The sequence below is a fragment of the Artibeus jamaicensis genome, unplaced genomic scaffold (assembly GCF_021234435.1).
Source record: "Artibeus jamaicensis isolate MK-2021 breed Jamaican fruit bat unplaced genomic scaffold, CSHL_Jam_final scaffold_1964, whole genome shotgun sequence".
Lineage (NCBI taxonomy): Eukaryota > Metazoa > Chordata > Mammalia > Chiroptera > Phyllostomidae > Artibeus > Artibeus jamaicensis.
Window position 1 is genome coordinate 16,124,157 of NW_026522030.1, and position 21,271 is coordinate 16,145,427.

Here is a 21,271-nt window from a genome sequence, read left to right on the forward strand (position 1 = left end):
TGTATGATCATTCAATACTGTCCATTTTCATTTTAGAATGGTAGTATATACAAGTTCTGTCGGAGCCGAGTGTATTCCAAGTACCTATTATCAAACCTGGCACATAGTGATAGTAAACGTTTAATAGATATTTGTAGAATCAGTGGGCAAATTGTTGAAGAAACTTCAGGAAAGATTAGCAGGAGAAGAGGATAAAAAAGCAAAAAAAATTGATCACACTTTTAAAGCATATTGGTGTCTCGCACCCCTGATTCTCTTGAACATATGGCTGACATCAGACCATTTAACATGTAAGTTGTAGGGAGTATGTCTCTTTTTATAAACTTCACAAAATTCAGCATAGTGCGCCTAGGAAAAAAAGAACATTTGAAAACTGGGACTTTAAGTGTATCATGAGTCAGGAAACTTAGAAATCACAAGTTTGAAATAAAAGCATTTTATATTTCCAATTTCTATTATAAGTTTGAAATAAAACCATTCTACATTTCCAACAGAGGTACCTTGAATTGGAGGATTAAGATCCACGTTACACGCAGGAAAAACTCCTTAGGGGGGACTTTGTGAAACACAAGGGATCTGGGAGTCATGACGAACTTGGGCACAGTTTTACTTAGATATGCACATCTTTGAGAGAAATGTCCCTATTTCTGATTCTCAGAAGTTGCAATAATTGTCCACTTAAATATTATCATACGGGCACATGGAAGCGTAGCTCCTACATATTTTCATGTGGAGAAAGTAACACATAGCACTTTAAAAAAGAAAAGGGTAGTGCAGATGGCATAAACACAACTTATCTGGGTTATGCTGGTAACAGCAGTCTCTGAAAATGGGAGGGAATTCTACCCCTTCCTCAACCCCTGTTCTTAACCTGTCATCAAACATTTCTAAAAGAGGAGCACTCTTTTGTCTGCAGCAAGATAATGCAATGAAAGAGAGCATTAAAGAACATTGTGTGGCGTTGAGAATGTTGGAACACTTTTTTCCTTGCTTGCAAAATTCAACCAGCTTTGTAAATCTTCTGTAGTAGCCTCTCTACTATGATGTTCAAGAAACAAGGTAACCTCCCCTCAAATCAGTTCCTGGTTTTTGTTTCAGTAAGGAAATTGATGAACACCATATATAAGTACAAGCAAGTGGCGTGGGTTCCCCAATGTCATTTTTGACAGCAGCAGGGAATCATACCAGGAATTCTTATGTTCAGTTCCTCCAAAGAACATTCTGATTCAATCATCGCCTCTTAATTCTAGATCAAATTTTTCACCAAATCATCATTGTAAATGAAATATAAGATACAAAAAAAAAACCCTGCATAGTTTGTTTTTGCTTTTGCTGTTGCTACACCAAGATCCTCAAGGGAGAAATTTCAATGGAGAAAGCCATTCAGCTGTTGTAAATATGTTCTCGGTGAAGAGCATTCCCTCAGGAAACAACTGGTTTTTGTTTCAGAAAAGAAAGAATAGTGAAATTGTTTCTCCTTAACATGCTGTATTCCAGCTGGAAGTTGCCTGATGGAGACCATTAGTCTGCAGTTACCACGTTCATCTTGTTTCCTTGCAAAGACATACTGAGCTGGTGAGATGTTCATTAAGACTGCTGTGGATACTAGAAAATAGTAATAATAATAATAATAAAGATAAAAATAATGGATGCTAATACATGGTGCTTAGTATGTGCTAGATGTTGTCCTAAATGCTTTGAAATATTACTTCTTTTAATCTTCACCACAATTCTATGAAGCAGACACTATTATCTCTACACTTCACAGATGAAGAAATTGAGGCATAGAAAGGCCAAGCAACTTGACCAAGTTCACACAGCTACTAGGTAGAAGATCTGGGATTAGAAACTGAATAGTATGGCTCCAAGTCCATACTCTTAATCATTACCATCTAAGTGTATACTTCCATGTACTTAAAAAAATATGGGTACACCCCAGGGCATGAAAAGTGCTTTAGCTTGGTAGCATGCACACATGGGCACTGAGAATAGGCAAGGACCTAGAGCTCGCCCCCGATGAAGTGTGCTGCCATGTCACAACAGAAGTGGAACTCCTCAAAGTTTGAGCCAGTAATTTCCCGATAACAATATGACAGAATACCTATGGTATGTCATCTCTGAGTGAGACACTTTTCGCATCATTTTGGCAACGAGTCAACTTTGTTCAAACAGTATAATTCAAGCACGAGCGATGCAAATTGATTTACAGATGTCAAATACTATGCTTCAGGAAGAGGTTTCGGACAGAATTAAATGTATCGGTTCTTCAGTAGTTAAGTTCAGGAGTTCACAGAAAGATTCTTCGGTCTCTTTCTCCTCTGGATTTCACAAAAACACCAAAGACTGACAGCAGTCTATTTGTCTTGGAATGGCTTTAATCCTCAGTATGGATTTTATTTAAATCGATTAATCTGAACCTCAGTTACTTTGTATCACAGGGTTATTATGCCAGTGAAAGAAATAGCTGTAAAAACAGTTTATAAATTGTGAACATTGTGTAGATACTAGTTATTATTTTTGTAACTGAAGGAAATAGGTATCTTCAGTATTTTATTTATTTATTTATAATTTATTTAATTATTGTTCACGTACAGTTTTCTGTCTTTTACTCCCATCCCAGCCCACCTCCCCCAGTGCTCCCCACCTCCCTCCCATTTCCACCCCCCTTAGTTGTTGTCCATGTGTCCTTTATACTAGTTCCTGTAAACCCTTCCCCTTTCCCCCCTGAAATTCCCTCCCCTCTGGTTACTGTCCCCCTGTTCTCTATTTCAGTGTCTTTGTTTTTATTTTGCTTGCTTGTTTGTTTTGATGTTTAGCTTCCTGTTAAAGGTGAGATCATATGGTATTTGTCTTTCACCACCTGGCTTATTTCACTCAGCATAATACTTTCCAGTTCCATCCATGCTGTTGCAAAGGGTAGGAGCTCCTTCTTTCTTTCTGCTGCATAGAATTCCATTGTGTATATGTACCGTAATTTTTTGATCCATTCATTTACTGACAGGCACCTAGGTTGCTTCCAGCACTTGGCTATTGTAAACTGTGCTGCTATGAACATTGGGGTGCATAGGTTCTTTTGAATTGGTGTTTTAGGGTTCTTAGGATATAATCCCAGCAGTGGAATTGCTGGATCAAAAGACAGGTCCATTTTTAGTTTTTTTTAGAAAATGCCATACTGTTTTCCACAGTGGTTGTACCAGTCTGCAATCCCACCAACAATGGATTGGGGTCCCCTCTTCTCCACAACCTCTCCAACACTTGTTGTTTGTTGCTTTGTTTATGATGGTCATTCTGACCGGTGTAAAGTGGTATCTCATTGTGGTTTTAATTTGCATCTCTCTGATGATATTGAGCATCTTTTCATGTGTCCCTGGGCCCTCTGTATGTGTCCTCCTTGGAGAAATGTCTGTTTAAGTCCTTTGCCCACTCTTTTTAACTGGGTTGCTTGTCTTCTTAGAGTGGAGTCGTGTAAGTTCTTTGTATATTCAAAGAACTTAAATAAGTTGATCATAAAATTAGCTTTGAAACAGAGGAAGAGACAAAACCCTGTAATTCTAACAACTTCAAACAACATATTCAACTCTTGAAAGCACCTTTTAGAATATGAGAAGCTGGTGGTTTTTTTAACCTTGTATTTGTCATAACTAGTCATCATAGTAAGTAAAGATGGATAACTACTTAATAAACATGGTGGGTAATCCATTAAAGCCCTGATATATTTACAGTTGAAACAACCAATAGATTTCTATTTTCCCCAAGCATAAAATCACACAGTTTTCTAATAACATGGTTTTACCTCAACAGCGGTGCTTCCTTACTTCTCACTTCTAAGGACGGCAACTCAGTACTTCATCTCTCAAATGTCTGACTCCATTCTCCCGCCTGCTAGCCTTTAAATAGCTGCTTCTCATTTCCTCTAGGCCTGCAATTTTCAACCGGTGTGCTGCAAAATTTTTTTAAATATGCAATGCCTGACTACTTAGTGGCGCTAACCTCTTTTCCCTTAGATTGTCAAATAAAAATATGACAACAGCCAACACAATAATAGCTGTCTGGTGTGAATGAATCAAAATTGTATCTATTTTTGTCAGATCACAAAATATGCATATTTTGGTGTGGTACAGAACTTTATTCATCAGTTTATGTGTGCCATGAGATGAAAATGTTTGAAAATCACTGCTCAAGGCAGTGTGGATCTAAGTGCTGATGGATAGAGAAAAAAAAACATCCTAAACTTTGCCAGAAGCAATAATAATCTTATAATAAAATGCGTGGAAGCTGTAGCTGCAGAGAAGTCTAGGAAGTACAGCCTGGCTACAGACTAAATGTGGAGATTCCTTACCTGCCAAGGAATCTGAAAAAGGCATGTCAAAGCCTGGAGCGTTTGCATATAACGGTCCTCAAGGGCGGTAACTTGCCCTTTTGGATTCTTGTGTTTTATAAAGAGTATAAACAAGTTTCTAAAGCTGGTGATCTGAATCCACTCTGTTCCCACCACTAATCCAGCACCGAGCCCCAACAGGCAGCTGCCAGCCCTGTTGGTGACTAACAGATACTGGCCTGGTGCTCTTCGCCCTCTGCTTGAGGCATTCCTAATCACTTTAGCATGTTCTGATGCAATAATTTAAATGGTTTCCGAAACACACACTAATTTATTTTTAATTACAGAATACTTTGAAATGACCCTTTATCAATTGTTGGCAGTCATTTTCCAATGTTCAGATAGTATTTTTGCACCTTGCTGTGCGTAATTTTGTTATGTGTGTAGTATCTTGCAAAAAATATATTTTTTAAAGTCTTTAAAATATACTTGTTTTCTTAAACTTTTAAGGCTTGGATCTCAGCTGAGGGTAATCCTGCCCCCAGGGGACACTGCGCAATGTTTGGGGACATTTTTCTTTGTCATTAGCAGGGAAGGAGAGTGCTAGTGGCATCTGGCAGGTAGAGGCCAAGGATGCTACTAAACATCTTACAAAGCATGGGACAGTCACCCACCCCTACGCAGAAAAGAATTACCTGGCCCAAAATGTCCATAGTGCTGAGGTTGAGAAACTCGGCTTGATAGTAAATAAGTTCACCAAAGTACCACGAATTTGCACTGGCTAATCTGTGAAGTGCTAGAGAAAGCAGCAATCTGCCCAGTCCTTTTGAGCCCAGCCTCTAAACACTGGTGTTTGGGAGGGCCCTTGGAAAAGGATCACTAGAGTCTCCTACAACTAAGTAACTTTCTTCTTGATAATTAGAGTAACCCGTAGAGTTCTGGGCCAGGGTCTTGATTGGGTTTGTAATGTTCTGGTTCACCGAGGATGACATTCAAAGGGGAGATCTGCTCTCTGCATTGAGCAGAGCAACCAAAAGCAGCCTCACCACAACTCCCTAAGCCCTGAGCCAGAGGTGGATCCCTGCCTATGCCGTTTAGGTCAACCAAGGCTTCCAGCTTCAGCACCCCTTCTCTCCCCGTGTCCTTGATCTCCACCCCAAGGGCCAACCCCGACTTGGCTACATTGGAATTCAGTGGTGGCTTGGCTCCATTTTTCCCCTTCAGATCCATCTTGGGTTCTCCTCCTGATCTATATACCTGAGCTTCAAAATCTGATTCCTGTTGCTGAGTTCTAGAAATATCTCTACTTGTTCATAGGCCCATGCTCTGCTTTGCTCTTGACATTTTTTTTTAAGGTCTAGCCTCTTGTCTCAAAACTGAAGTTGGGTGCATGGGCACTTCAAGTTATTTTTAGACTACCCACCAGGGCAACTTCCTCAGTCAGCACCTGCAGCTGACCTAGTTCACTGGGTGCCTGGTTGGCTGGACGGTCCCTCTGCTGCTGGGACGTCACTGCTAACTTTAGACAATTCTCGTTGTAGAACAGGTTCTCCTTTTCCATTTCAAATTGCACATCTGCCTCCACGAACCCCTTTTCTACATTATTATATTGCCCCATCTCACTTTTCCAACAAACATTATAATTTACTCATTTAAAGTCTGGTTTCTCCCACGAGAATATAAACTCCATGAGGGCAAATCTCTATTTGGTTCACTAATATGTTCTTAATGCCTTAATCGCTGCCTGGTGTATAGCATATGCCTGACAAATTATTCGTTGAAGGTTGAATGAATATGATCATTCCCCCTGTTCATAATTTAAGTATAAAAAGCAAATGCAAGTAGAAATGGACTGTTTGAATCAAATAAATTATTTAGATAAAGCACATTTAAATGACTTTCAAAATTGAGAAGGATTTTCTAGCTCTTGAAAAGGCTAACATTAGGTTTGTCTCAGGGTATTAATTCTTACAACCACAGGACATGGTGACCTTTGAAATGGCATTTAAAATATTCACGCTTCATTTAGGTCACACTTAATTTATGGCAATTAATTAGTGTTACGTGAATTAACTGTTTACCATGGCACATTCTATTTATTCCATTGCTATTGACTTCTTAGATCGACTTAAATGGCATAAGACTTGCTTGGAATTTAATTAAATTTTTATTACAAGAACAATGGAGCAACTATGTGATTCCAAATGAAAAGCCCATAATAAGGAGCTTCTGGATGACAGGCTATTTTAGGTGCTAACAGACAGTCTAATCTTGGCACATTTGGGTCCCTTTTTTTCTTTAACTCAAAAAAGATGCAGTTATTCCAGAAGACAAAGTTAATTTACTTTTCCTTCTATATGGCAAAGAAAGCAAAAACCCTGACTGAGGGTCTAATCTTTTTATTACTTTTCAATCTTAGATTTAAAAGTTACTATTTAATAATTAACATTTACAAGAATATGTTTACTCATGTTTATTTGTGGACGAAAAGAATTTAACTGAACTTATCTTCATGAAGTTTTGGGAAAATGTGACCTCTTCATTTTGCTTTGCTGCTGAAAAGGGACACAGGAAGTTATCTCTCTTGAGAACTTACCTCTGTGTATTGTTGTTCATTTTCAAGCAGTGTCAAAGGAAATGGTAAGAGAAGAGCAGGAAGGAGAAGGAAGAAATGAGGAAAGGGAGAAATCCAAATATGTGTTGCTCATTTGACTACATTTGTTTTTATAAAATGTCAGATTTGTTAGTCCAGCCAACCCCTCTCCTCTCTTCCCACATCATGTATATAAAACTTAAGAAATTGTACAATAGTTTGGAAATGGGTAGAGGAGTTGAACTATGAGAGTTTACACCCAAAGCCTGGGAGGTAGGACACATATTTCTTATGATAACCTTCGGGGGGGAGAGAATATTGTTGGATTTGTGAATCAGAGGAATTTACCCTCCTGTCAAGGCCAACACAGTAGCATTTATCTACAGGAGGAGATGGTTTAATGTAAATATATTCCCCTTGACTATGCTACTCTTGCCATTTTCTCATTTAAAATTTAATTTGGACCCATGGAATGGAGCGTGGGGCTATGTGTTGAAGTCTATGCCACACAGACTAGAGAAGACAGGGAATTAGGGAGGTAAAGTGCCGCTTTGAGCTCTGCTTTGTACGTTAAAGATTACGTTTACCCAATGGAACACTATGTAGCAGAAAGAAGGAATTTCTACCTTTTGTGACAGCACAGATGGAACTGGAGACTATTATGCTGAGTGAAATAAGTCTGTCAGTGAAAGACAAATACCATGTGATCTTACTTATAAGAGGAGTCTAATGAAAAAAATAAACTAACAAGAAAAATAGAACCAGAGATATGGAAACATGGAACAGACTGACAGCTGTCAGAGGGGCGGGGGGTAGTGGTGGAAAGAAGGGGAAGGGATTAGTCAAAGAACAGGTATAAATGACCCACAGATACAGGCAACAGTGTGGGAATTGACTGTGGGAGTGGGGTGTGGGCTGGGCATTTCTGGAAGCAATTCGAGGAAAATCTGTGATTGAAAAGAGTATATTTTTGCTCCAAAAAAAGGAGAAACCTATTAAAAACCTACTAAGTACCAAGCATTTTGCAATAATGATACAAAGTGAAAAAGATACAGTCCCTGCTTTCCAAGGGATCACAAATTAGTAGGAATAATGAACTTACATATAATGGACTTCCAGCAATGCATCTTTTACAGGACTTAAGTGCCTATAAAAGACACAGGTATAAGGTTTGGTAGGGGCCTGGAATACGAGGAAGCTAGCTTTCTGGAGTACTAAAGCGGTAATGTACAAGCAGCATTCTGAAGGATGAATAGAACTCGTCAGTTTTGATGGTGAGAGGGTGGCAATGGCTTATTCTGGGCAGAAAGAGCAGCACATAAGCAGTAACCGAGACAAGGCATCAATTGTTAAAAACACTAGGAATGCATTGAAAGGTTTTAAGCAGGGACATGACTTGGTCATATTTTTTCTCCAGAAAAATCTGCAGAATGATCAATGAATGGTGTTTTTGCAAGGCTAGGGTAAATGCAGCCAAGTTGCAAGACAAGATGTGAAGGGATCACTTACAGGGGCAAGAAATTTTAATGGCCTAAACCCGTGGCTGCCAAACATCAGCATGCGTGAGGATCACCTGGATGACTTGTCATAAAACAGACTATTAGGCCCCATCCCCAGTTTTTCTGATTCAGTAGTTATGACATGAGGCTTAAAGATTTACATTTCAAACAGGTTCCCAGATGGTTTAGGGTGACTTCCAGGTCTTTTGTTTAAGCAACTGGGCAGATCCTGGGTGTCATAAAACAAAAGAGGGAAAGTATGAAGCAAGTGCTTCTTTATCCAGCAACCCCTCCACACCCCTTTCAATGCTGTTTCCCTTAATTCTCCAAGGTTTACCTGTTCCCACTGGCTGTCTCCCTCCTCTGGCATCCCTTCCCTATTACCAGCATCTCAGGCTGCTGAACTCTAAGTGGTTTCATTTGCATGTCCCTGGCTTATGCTCCCAGGATCCTGGCGTCTGTTCGTTTATGACAGACCAAAATGGATCAATGTGTCATTGATTATTAAAATGGCACTTGGATGCTCCTCCACGGTGAGACATTTCTACTTTAATAGTGGTCTTCCTGAAACTAGGCCTCAGCCCAATACAGAGTGACTCAAGTGGGAATTTCAGGTACCACAACAAGCAATCTGCAGGGTTCACTACTGGATGGTGGGGGCCTACTGATATTCCTTAGTGAACGAAGACTTGCCTTGCCAATGCAGAGAGGCAGGCCTATATACATGACAGGTGCCAATTAATTTCCATTTTTTGGACTCTGCCCCAGCTGAGGTGGGTTGAAAATAGGTATGACTGATCTTCACTAAGGAAAAATAACAGTGACTTTAACAGATACATTCATTTAATTGTGACCTAATAACCCTCTGCTTTGAATAACTTGCTTTAATTACATGTGCAGAAAGCAGATCAGACAGTGGGCATAAAATCTGCCCTCATGAAACAAAGTGAGTACATGTGTATGTAGAGTGACTCTCTCTCTTCTTGGGAAAAGCTACTGTGTCCCATTTTGTATCCTCAGACTCTGCATCTGTACAGTTAGGACTGTAACCTACCATACAGGGTGGCAGGTGGAATAAATAATACAGTGTATAGAAAGTGTCCAGTCTGTTGTCCTGTATAATAAATATTCTTTCCTCTCTTCTGATGATTTGTTATTTAGCCACTGTCCTAGGAAGTGGCCAGACTCTGAAAATCTTTGAAAGGTACCACCATTGCTTGGGTGAGTAGACCAGATGGCAGTGACATCATTCTGATCAGGGTGTGCACAGATGAGCTGACCACAGGCTGCCACAGGTCATTCTGCAAATCACATCTGTAAATGCTGGAGACTACATGAATGTGAAGGGTTGCTGCTTTCAAATTAGGTTTTCTTAGGTTGCTCCACTATCTCCTTCACTTCCACTCTAATCATACTAGTTATTGCATACTTGATTTTGATGTGATCATTTGCTCATGAGTTAAAGAAATTCAATCCTTCTTTACAATGGGAAAAAAAGATTAAGGATAACCAATAGAGCTAAGAGCATGCTGTATTTTGGCCTTAAGTTTCTCGGTTGTCAGTTCTATATGTTCTAAATGGTATCGTGGCTGGTTTTCCTACCAGCCATGTTCACATTTTGGGGAGTTTTATCCTGGCTTCCGTTAAGATATCATTAGAACACTGTAATGATTATTTATTGAGTATGTACTGTGTAAGAGCTCTGCAAGATCTTGGAGAGCATTAGGCTAAGTGAAATAAGCCAGGTGGTAAAAGACAAATACCATATGATCTCACCTGTAAGTGGAATCTAATCAACAAAACAAACAAGCAAGCAAAATATAACCAGAGACATCGAAATGAAGAACAAATGGATAGTAACCAGAGGGGAGGTGGGAAGGGATAACAGGGGGAAAGTGGGAAGGGTTTTCAGGAACATCCATAAAGGACACATGGACAAAGTCAAAGAAGGGAAGGATCCAGGGTGGGAGGTGGGATGGCTGTTGGGAGAGTGGTGGGGAAATGGAGACAACTGTACTTGAACAACAGTAAAGAGAGAGAGAGAAGAAAGAACTCTGCAAGATCTGTATTCTTCCTCTCTCCAGGCACACATTCATCCCCATACTGTAATCATCATCCATAACACCCCAGAAGTTTTTGTAGAAGTTCTAGAAGGAAGGATGTAGAACATGCCTTAATTTTTCTTGTCATGAACAATAATTAAACTATTTGTCTTTCAACTTTGGTTGGAAAACAGGTTATTTTCAAGAACCTGAAGGAGTATATCTCTCATACTTTGTTAAGTTCTCTGCATACCAAAATTACTTGTTGGAAAAGCTTCGTGAGGAAATACGATTATTTCTAAATTCACTCTATGGATGTTCCCTTTTGCCCCCTACCCTTGCCTGATTCACCAAAGCAGTATATGGCAATCTCCAGTCAATATTAAATTCTGTGTCCAGAGGGAATCTCAGATAAATACTGTGTGTGGGGGGAAAAAAAGCTGAAATCATTCATAAGACAATTTGATAAGTTCTACACTTCATGGATCAAAACCCTGACTTGGCATTCTGATCAGGCTCAGTCTCTGCACTTGGAAAAACCCTCACAGCACCCGTGCTCAAGGGGGTTCATCTTTAGTAAGTGTAGCAGGCTTTACCCAGAGGTGGGAGGCTCAGTTCGGCACGCTCTTGTACTCACCTACAAATCGTACGATCCTCCGGAGTAAGGGGTTCAGGTAACAGCATTCTCCGGTTAGAATGGTTTTCTCCTGGGCAATCAGAGATTCTCTAGTTGACTTTATGAAATACATGGATATCTCACCAATAAAAATCTGCAGAAGAAATGTTTGAGAAGGTCAAGCTGGAGAGCTGTCTGATAAAAAAGACCAGTGCCTTCAAAAACAAAAACACAAATTTCTGAGGCTCCACAATCCTTTTAAAAGATACCATGTGGGAGAGATGACCAATTAAAGAGTAGTGTGCACTGAACTCATCAAGAAAATTAGAGAAAGCAATGATTAATCATTTCAGATAGATTTCAGGCTACCATATTAAACTTTAAAGTCACATAAAAAGTCACTTTAAATAAAAAATTGTAATAGAATTCATGATAAGGTTTGCCCAGCCTGGGAGTGACTTTTTTTTAACTCAGTATGTGAGTTGCAATACTGAGAAATGACTGAGGATGCTGTGCCCAACAAGGTGTGACATGCACACACCACAATGTCATTACTTCATTACATGGCAATGCTACCTTTATTTGCATAATAAATCCTTACTTCAACATGTTTGCCTGTGCTACATTTCTCCTCTGAACTGGTTGACTGTCCCTTCTTTATGATTGGCACCTCTCTCCCTCGTTATCTTGAACTAATGCATGTGTAATGACCATTTAAATCATCATGCCTTCACATAGGTTGAAAGCTCCCGGATGACAGAGGCTACATCTTACATTTCTTCATTATGCTTATAGCACACGGCCCGGTACATTCCCATTTAAAATAAGGAACTAGATGAGACCAGTTGTCACCAGCTCAGGCACTGGTGACTGAAGACTGAGAACCATCAATGAAGAATAAAAAGTCAATAGTGATCATCATCTATTAAAAACTGGGTGTCAGACACTTATCAGAGCATTTTTCCTGCTCACAAGACCCCCAATATAGGTGCTATTGCTCTTGCTTCTCAGTGAGGAAGGAAAGGTCAGCAAGGCACAGTAACCGACCCTGCAGCACACACAGCTGGCACACGTGGCACTGGTTGGGTACCCAGGACATCTGGGGGTCAAAGTGCACACTTCCCACCACATCCTGTGCCAGTTTTATTTGCCTTACTCTTTATTTCAACATTTCCCCAGAAGAATGTGAGGTTATACATGTCCTTCGTTGCCATGTATATCCTGTGGTTTCAGATAAACTCAATCATTCAATGTTTAAGACTTCCCATGTTTTACATTCCCCCCTTATGGACTATCTGTTTAGATGGATAAAGCTGGCAATATCATGAATGGCACACGGGTGATGGAAATTAAACTATAGAACTTTAAAACTGGAATCATTTATAGATGTCTTTCCTTTCCTTTTATAAGTGAGGAAATTGAAGGTCTCAGGGACTTGGCCATACACAGCCAGACTGTGTCTAAAGCAGCTCTTGAATATGGCCTCTAAATTGACCCTGTCATCCTAACTGTACAGATGAGACACCTGAGCTATAGGAGAGTTGAATAATTTGTCCAAGGTCATCAGAGCTGGTAACTCATAAGCTCCAGCTCTGAATCCAGGAGAGCCTGGCTCTGGAGTTCTTCCTCTTAATCACTACACGTCTACTGACTTGGCAAAAATATCCATTGAATTTGTGTCTAATAAATGAGAACATAGAAAACAAACACATTAAGTGCAATATGCTTTAAACACTGAAAAACTCATGATTCCTTCCATATACAAGAAAGAACAGTGTAGCAGACAGGAATGGATTATAGACAACTCAGAATGAGGTGGGTAGTAGGTAGGAACAGACAGAATTCAGTGTCTGACAGGCAAATAATGGGCCAGCATGGATCGCCTTGGAAGGCGCTGAAATATTCTGTGCCTAACATGCCTTGGAACTGACAATGAGTTAATGAGCTCTGCCATGTGAAAATATTTGAATGGCTTCAAGAACTCAGCCCTCCCTCTTTGCCCACAAGACCTATCTCTGCCAAAATAAGGTGCCAAGGGGCTTCGTTTGTCCCTACGGTTCATGATGGAACTGCCTTACTCTTCTTTATCTTAGCGAACAGATGGGGATAAATTCATGCACACTTGGACACATAAAACAGTATTTCCTTGAGGGGACCTTCTCTTATTCCACAGGCTAGCTTAGGCAATCTTGTTGTACATGAATCCCTTACCTTGTGTTTCTCCTTTCTAGTTCTTATCGAAAATAATTGCCTATTATTGTTATTCTTTGTTATGGGATGTCATGCCTCTCTTATTCTGTGTTGTAACCCAGGGGCCTAGCGCAGTGGAAGGTACATAGTAGTTAATCAATGTCCAATGAATAAAGCATGTCAGATTAATGAGGGTCTTTTGAAATATAGGTTTAATTAGGTAGATTATAAAAAAAAGAAAAATGATTTTTATTATTTAGCCTTCAAGACTCACTGAAAATGTCACTGTTCTTCTCAAAGCCTTTGCCAGTCTCCCTCAGGAAAAGGGGGAGCCTGATTTGTCATTGCTCCCCCAATATGTCATACAGATCTCTATCCTGACATCTGGGCACTCAATTACAATTACTGTTTGTATGTCCCTCTTCATCTATGATGTCCTCATGGGAGGGACTTTTGCACCCCACCCCCCACCTCGGTATGGTGCCTAGAATAGAATAGGACTAGTATATAGTAGTCTCAATCAATATTTGTTGAATGAATAAAAGATTGAATCTTTAGAGGATCTACGTATAGATAGAAGCCTCTGACCTTAATATCTCTGAAGATGAACACTGAAGGAAATTCCCAACATGGACTAGACAGCATGCATTTATTGATGTACTGCTTAAGAATAAATAAAAACCAAGGACCAAGTGGCAGAAAGTAAGTGATTTCCTTTAAATTAAATTCACTCGTATACTCATTTTGCATTCACTGGTTTTGGAGAGGGCATTGTTCCAGCTGTGGGGGGTGGGGGGACAACACAAACAAATAAGTATCTGATGTAATGTCAGGAAATGATTTAAAAGTAAATCAGGGAAATGGAATGGAGAGTGATGCACACAAGAAAAAAGTGAGGAAAGAAAGAAGCATTGCTTGCTGCAGCCATTTCAGAAGCTGAAAACATTCTTACTGTACAGGAAAGAGCTGTGCAAATTCAAGGAGTTCTACATTCACTAAGGCTTCCTGCTACTCACACAAGAGGGCAAAAAAACAAGATGTGTGAGGAAAATCTATACACAGCCTATTCTTATTAAAAAATATACATGCCCTAGCTGGTATGGCTCATTGGGTTTAGCATCAGCCTGTGAACCAAAGGGTCAGCAGTTTGATTCCCGGTCACTGCTCATGCCTGGGTTGCAGGCCAGGTTCCTAGTTAGGGGCACACAAGAGGCAACAAGCGATCAATGTTTCTTTTCCTCTCTTTTGCCCTCCCTTCCCCTCTCCAAACAAACAAACAAACAAACCACCAAACAAACAAAAAACACATACACACACAAAAATGGAAACACAATAACTTCAAGGCATAGCAGACCAAATAGAACTTTGGCAAATAAATCCATATATAAAACATCCCAGGACTCTCATATCAAAGATGATTAGCAGTACAAAAAATGTTATTATTGGCCAACAATGTTCAAATAACAAGTGAGGTATGAAGCATAACAAAATATCAAAGCAAGGATATATATATATAATATATATATACACACACACATATGTATGTATATATCTGATATATATATACACACACTAATCTATGCATCTAGTTAATGCATAGAATATAATAAGTGAAAATGAATGTTTACAAAAGGAAGGAAGGAAGGAAGGAAGGAAGGAAGGAAGGAAGGAAGGAAGGAAGGAAGGAAGGAAGGAAGTCACCTTATAACATACACCTTTGTAGGAAGATATTCCTAGTTTTTAGTTAAGACTGATGGACATTACCGTTGCTGGTGAAACAGTCTGGATCTCAGACCTCAGTGAGTGGGCTTCATGGACGTTCATTTTCCTGCACTTCACTGACCATACAGAGGGTGCTATTTCTCCATCCACTGGGTCCTAGAGTCTCACATAGGGCCTCACTCTGCTTGTAGAAAGGGAGAAAGAGGCTTCTGCTCGATAAGGGGAAAGGGCCTCCTTTCCTGCCAGGTCTCCAGTCTGCGTTAGATGCCATTTTGCACATCGTGTCAGATTTATGACCGGTTTTGGCAATGCCTGGGTTCCCCCATCTGTATCTTTGCCACACACACTCTGCCTCTACCTACCACTCTGTTCAGAGAGCAGCTGGGGCATGTGGAACTTGCCATGTGTTTGGCCCTGGCTGCCCTACCTGTTATGGCCTTTCTGATTATTAGCTAACAAACATCATATCACTCACAACAAATGAGAATACCCTCGGGTGAGAACTCATCAAGGCCAAACTCGATCTGGCAATGAACTGCAAATGAATTCCATTAGTGCATTTCTCATCCCCCAGCTATGCTGCCTACAATCCCAAGTGGCGAAAGACATTTAGATAATAGTAAATATACTTTAAGTAATAAGGATAACCAGTCTATCTTAATAAAGTTGTCTTTAAAATATGGAAACTCAAATGGCAAATAAACAAATAACCCTGAAATGTAATATATTAATTTGCTGTGCTATCTTTTAGACTTCACTTCTTCACAGTGTTTTATAGGAGATCTGGTAAGTGATAAATAAGTGATATAAATGCAAAATATTTAGGGAACAGTTTTTAGACTTCAAAATATAAACAGTCTGAAGAAGAAAATAGGTACTCTATGATAGGCTATAATTTAATATTTTTAAGGGAGATTCACTGCATGTTGGATGTAGTCGTCATTGAAAAAGGCACCTAAAACTCCTGGAATATATGTTCTAGGTTCACACATATGCTAATTATAGCTCTGGTAATTGGGAATATCAAAGTCGGTGTCGTTTCTTGAATGTGGGCTGTTAAGTTGAAATCCCAGCTTTCTTCCTTCTTGATGGGTGAGTTTGGCCAACTAATTGAATCTTTTTTTGAGCCTCACTTTTCCCCCTTTTTCATGATTTTGAACATGAGGGTAATAACTATTAATATTTTAGAAAATTATTGAGATTACTTAAAAAATGTATGTCAAAGTATCTATAGGTGCTCACAGAATGTTTGTTGCCTTCTCTTCCTGTTCTATCTAGGCAAGTATGTCTGTTGGAATTGGTTTAAAAAAATACCATTGCTCCTAGTCCTGGAGTAAGGCTACATCTATGAGTCTAGCTCTGCACTGCCCCAACTGGGCATTTGATCTTGAATCAGTTGCTTGACTTCTTGGTGTCAGTTTCTCGGCTGTCAATCTGTCAGTTTCTTTTTTTAAAAAATAAAGATATTATTTATTTATTTATTTTTAGACAGAGGGGTAGGGAGGGAAAAGAAGAGGGAGAGAAACATCGATGTATGGTTGCTTCTCGCATGCCTCCTACTGGGGACCTGGCCCCCAATCCAGGCATGTGCCCAGACTGAGAATTGAACTGGCAACCCTTTGGTTCACAGGCTGGAGCTCAATCCACTGAGCCACACCAGCCAGGGCTGAATCTGTCAGTTTGTGTACTGGACTAGAAGACCTCTAAGACACTTTTCCAGCTTCAACATCTGTGCCTTTATGATAGGAGCTAACAAGAGAGGTGCATTCAGGGAAACTGAAATCTCATCACGGGGCTTCAATCTCAGTGCCATCAGTTAAACCCTCCAGGCTCCAGTGGCTTCCTGCAATGCCTCTCTTCCTTCAGAGCCAAGTGCACACAGCCTGCTCCGGAGTCATCACATTTCCTGATACCTCTCTGTCACTCAGGTTCCCAAAGGACAGCGGAGGTCTGGAAGCCCCCTCTCTAGGTTCTGCTTGGAGGAAGAGGAGAGGGTTTGTTCTCTGCACACGTCCCAATATTAGGGTCTCAGTGGCTTCTGAGCTTTCAGTCCTGGGGATTTTTAGATGCTTCCAATAGTCTCCCTGAGGAGCTTTAGTAGGTATGAGCATTTCCAAAGAAGGCAGCATGGTTTTTGCTGTAGATTTTGTTTAAAAATTAAGCGGGAGATTTTAAACGTATAGACTGTGCCACCAGGCGTGCCTGCAGACATCTTCACACTCTGCTGTAACCTTTCCTAATGGGTGTCATTGAACAACCAGGTCTGCAGAGAGGGTTGGTCCTCTCACTTGCTGAGCTTTGGCTGATTCAAGAGCTCTTGACTGCTACTTATTGCACCTAAGTGTAAATAAAAAAAATTAGCTTTAAACATGTTTTATGCCTTCCAAAGCTTAAAGCCTTCAATAGAATCAAGGTCATCAGGAGGATGGATGGCATTTTGAAAATGTTCAGCAACTGGGAAAAGAAGTGTTTTGCTGATTGCAGCCTTCCTGCTGGTCTTAATCCTGGGGCTACATCTATCCATTCAGAAGGATCTTAAATTCACACCTGTTACAGAATGCAGCACCAAGGTGATAGACTACATCTCCAAAGCACAGTGGTTTCTTATGCCTTTTTTTTCCCCGAACAGTGGATACAAGAGAAATGGGAATTTAAAATGAGTCATGACACATGGAACAGACTGACAGCTGTTGGAGGGAGGAGGAGAGGGGGGAACTGGATGAAAGAAGGTGAAGGGATGGGCCTAAGAACATATATGCATGATCCACGGACACACACAGCAGGGTGGTGATGGCCAGAGGGAAGCGGGGTGGGGGCTGGGTCGAGAGACGGGCAAAGGGGGGAAAATGGGAATATCTGTAATAGTGTCAACAATAGAAATTGAAAAAAAAATTATAAGGCACAGGAATGTCAGTCTACAGCTTGGAGCTGACGGCAACCTGATAAATAAAGGTTCATTAGGGTGCAATACTGGAAAACATTGTCACGGCATATCCTATGAATTAAGTGAAATCGAAAGGAGTGTTTGTTAGATCTAAAAAAAAAAATGAGGTAGCTCAAATACTGCTCTCAATAAAAAGGTGAAAGGCATTGTAATCACCAAGGAAATCAGTCATCATGTCTTGTTAGGCAATGACCTTGTGAAGAAATGAATTACCAAAGATTATTAACACAGCCACCTAGTCACCAGCCATTAGAAGGGGAATCTCAAAAGTGGGGAGCAAATCTCCCTGTGGAACATGGGGGGGGGGGAACAATCTGTAAAGGAATGTGGAGCACTCCTGTGCAGCATGGATGAAAAACAAGGGAACTGATTATTTTCTAAGTTTTTAAACAGTCCCTGTAAATCTTTCCCAGAAAAAAACTGTGAACTGTACATTAGCAACAAAGAAAATGTGCTCACAGTAAAAAAAAAAAAAAAAAAAAAAAAAAGTGAACAAAAAGTACTAAGAAGTCCTCTACCACAGGAAGAAGGATGTGAATTACGAAGTCTTGAAAGGGGTTTCAACAGACAAGACCGTTCAGAGCCTGGCAGAGGCAGATTACGAGGCAGTCGGGCCCCACAATGTCCCCTTGCTTCAGCAGCTGTGCGCCCCCTCAGCCAGCACACAGGCTGGCATTTACTGAGAGCCCACTCTGTGATCCACAGGTGCTTAGGGCTTTTATATTCAGTGTGAGGGCTTACCGCCCAGAAAGCCCCTAAGTAAGAATTCGCAGCTTCCTCCAAATGGTGCCTTTCTATCAAATTGTGTTTGTCCCTGCCTTTCCTGGGAAATTCTACATGAGTCTGGTGTATGCAATCGCGCCCACGTGCGTGCAGACTGGCAGCTGTTCCAGTTCTCCTGGGCCCGGGGTGTCCAACGTTCTGCTGCTTCGATACTAAATACTTCGCTGTTAGTTTGTTGTGAGGCCAAGGGAAGGGTTTAATAGCTATTTTCTCATGCCCTGTGGTGCTGGAGCTGAGATAAAATAAGTGTAAATCCGATTCTCTGCCCAGTTAACTCCTCTTATCTAAACAGGTTCTCTGCCTTTGAGTGTCTGAGTTTATTGAGGAGGCCTGAGGCCTGGGAGAGTAGTCAGCCAGCATTTCCAAGTTGGTCAGCATGCATGCCTTAGATTTCTTGGAAGCATGGGGACCACTTTTAGCTAAATGGTTCTGGACACAGTGAGTGCCCAAGCTCTAACTTTCCTGAAGATCTGCAACAGTAGTGGCCCGTCCGGGTGCCGTATATCCCCACGTGGCCTTGCCTCAACATGGTGCTGATCTTTTCTGCAGCAAAGCGCACAAGTAGAAATAGGAAATCACAGTCTTTTCACATCGAGTACACATCGTCTTGTCCTTCATGCCTTTCGTGTGCGTCCTGCAGTTTGACTGGGGATGTTGGTGCCCATCCACAGGGACACACAGCACTGCAGGGTGCTAGGTTTTGCAATGGCTAATGTGCTTGAGAATGCAAAGAACACCAAGTCTAGGTTGAGCTACTTTTTAAAAAATTGCAGTTAGTTCATGCCACACAAGTTACCCCAGAGGAGTCTTACCAACTTTCAGCTCCAGGGAGAAAAGGAAATGGGTTTAAGGAGGAATAAAAAATTTCAAAAAAAAACACAAACCAAAACCAAAAAGCTGCAGTCCTATCAAAAACACTTGACTAGGTACAGAGGTATAACACTGAACTCCAGAAAACAAGCTGAGAACTGGGAACTGGGACTCTGACATTTGGAGCCTACCAATCCGAATGTTCTTTCTCTAGCTCTCATGAAATATTAGCACTGGAAGGATCTTGGAGATCATTATTCTCAATCTCTCCTTTTATTTATAATTGAGAAATTGAACCCATAGAAGGACTGTGACGTAGAGGTCACACAGTTACTAGAGACAAAGCCACGCTTGGGACCCCTACTAAGGTCAGGTGAGGCAGGGGTCCCAAGTAACCTTAGTAGGATGACTCTGCAAGGTGAAGAGGATGAAGGATGCACAATCAGAAGCAGGGCCTGCGCTGAGTTAGACTCTCAGGATTTGTGTCCCCCAGGCCCAGCAAAGGATGCTTTTGGATGAACCATCCCTCCCCAGGATGGGACAAAAGAAATGAACACAGCTCCTTGCTGCCAGGGGTGTCCCTGAACATCAGGAGACATTCTGTTCTGATGTTGCTCATTTATTTTCAGATCTTGGGGGAAGATCAAGCACCATCAAAGGCTACATGGGTCTTTGCCATCAATGCGTCAGCTATAACCAGCCCTGGTTCCTATTAATGTCCCTCCTTCAGGAAGAAAAATAAAAGTGGACCCCATATCTGCCCAGTCCTGTATAGAACTAGTTGGGACCTCTGGCAAATCATTTGACCTACTTAAGTGTCAATGTTCTCAACTCAGAAATGAAGAGAATTGGACCGTATACTTTCTCTATGATCTTTGGGATGTCACTTTCTATTCCACTGGCATGTTGAAAGGACAAAATCGGCAGGACCGCAGAATATAAGTAAGTTAGATGGTATTATTCTTATCACTATCATTTAGGGATTATTCCTCAGCACATATCTTGGGGGCCTGCCAGCATTTTCTCCAGGAGAAGCAAAGGAATAGAAAGTCTGAATCAGGGTGCCATACTTGAGAGCTGGGGTAGAACCCAGTTCACTGTCCATTGACCATTTCACCTTTGCTTCCCATCAGAACATTAGACCTCCATGCCAATTTGTGCCATTTGGTGAAAGGAATTGGTGGAAGAGATACAATCCAAATTTGTAGCCTGGAGAAGTTTCTGCTGAAATGTTTAGTATAAAAGATCTATAATTTTTGCCCAGAGAGAAAAAATTTTTCACACTGGTCTGTTTTACTATTTTTGTTTTTGGCCATGTGTGTCTTTGCTTTTTAGAATTGCCATTTTCTCTTTTTCAAAAAATATTTATTGTTATTCTATTACAGTTGTCCCAATTTTCCCCCTTTGCCCTCCTCCACCCAGCCCACCCCCGTTCCCACAATTATTCCCCACCCTGTTGTCCATGTCCATGAACCATTCATATACATGCTTTGACTAGTCCCTTCCCCTTCTTCCCACCTCACCCCCTTCCCCCTCCCCTCTGGTTGTCTGTCTGTTCTTTGTTTCTATGCCCCTGGTTCTATTTTTCTCATTAGTTTATTTTGTTCATTAGGTTCAGAGTCCTGAAACATCAGTTCAAAAGAACTTATGCACCCTTATGTTCATAGCAGTGCTGTTTACAAATAGAATTGCCATTTTCAAGTCTTATTAAAGATTGGTCATTTTATAATTATCACCAGAAGTACTGGAGTATA

The 21,271-nt window shown here is 40.7% G+C and overlaps 1 protein-coding gene across 4 annotated transcripts in view; it reads right to left on the reverse strand.

The window, feature by feature from the left end:
• Window positions 1-21,271, reverse strand: part of PLPPR1 (phospholipid phosphatase related 1) — a 228,965-nt gene that overhangs the window by 17,034 nt on the left and 190,660 nt on the right. For all 4 annotated transcript variants that reach the window (XM_037140814.2, XM_037140813.2, XM_037140812.2 and 1 more), the window contains one exon: window positions 11,090-11,222. In XM_037140814.2, coding sequence (XP_036996709.1) covers window positions 11,090-11,222 — 133 coding nt within the window. The remainder of the gene's footprint in view (window positions 1-11,089; window positions 11,223-21,271) is intronic.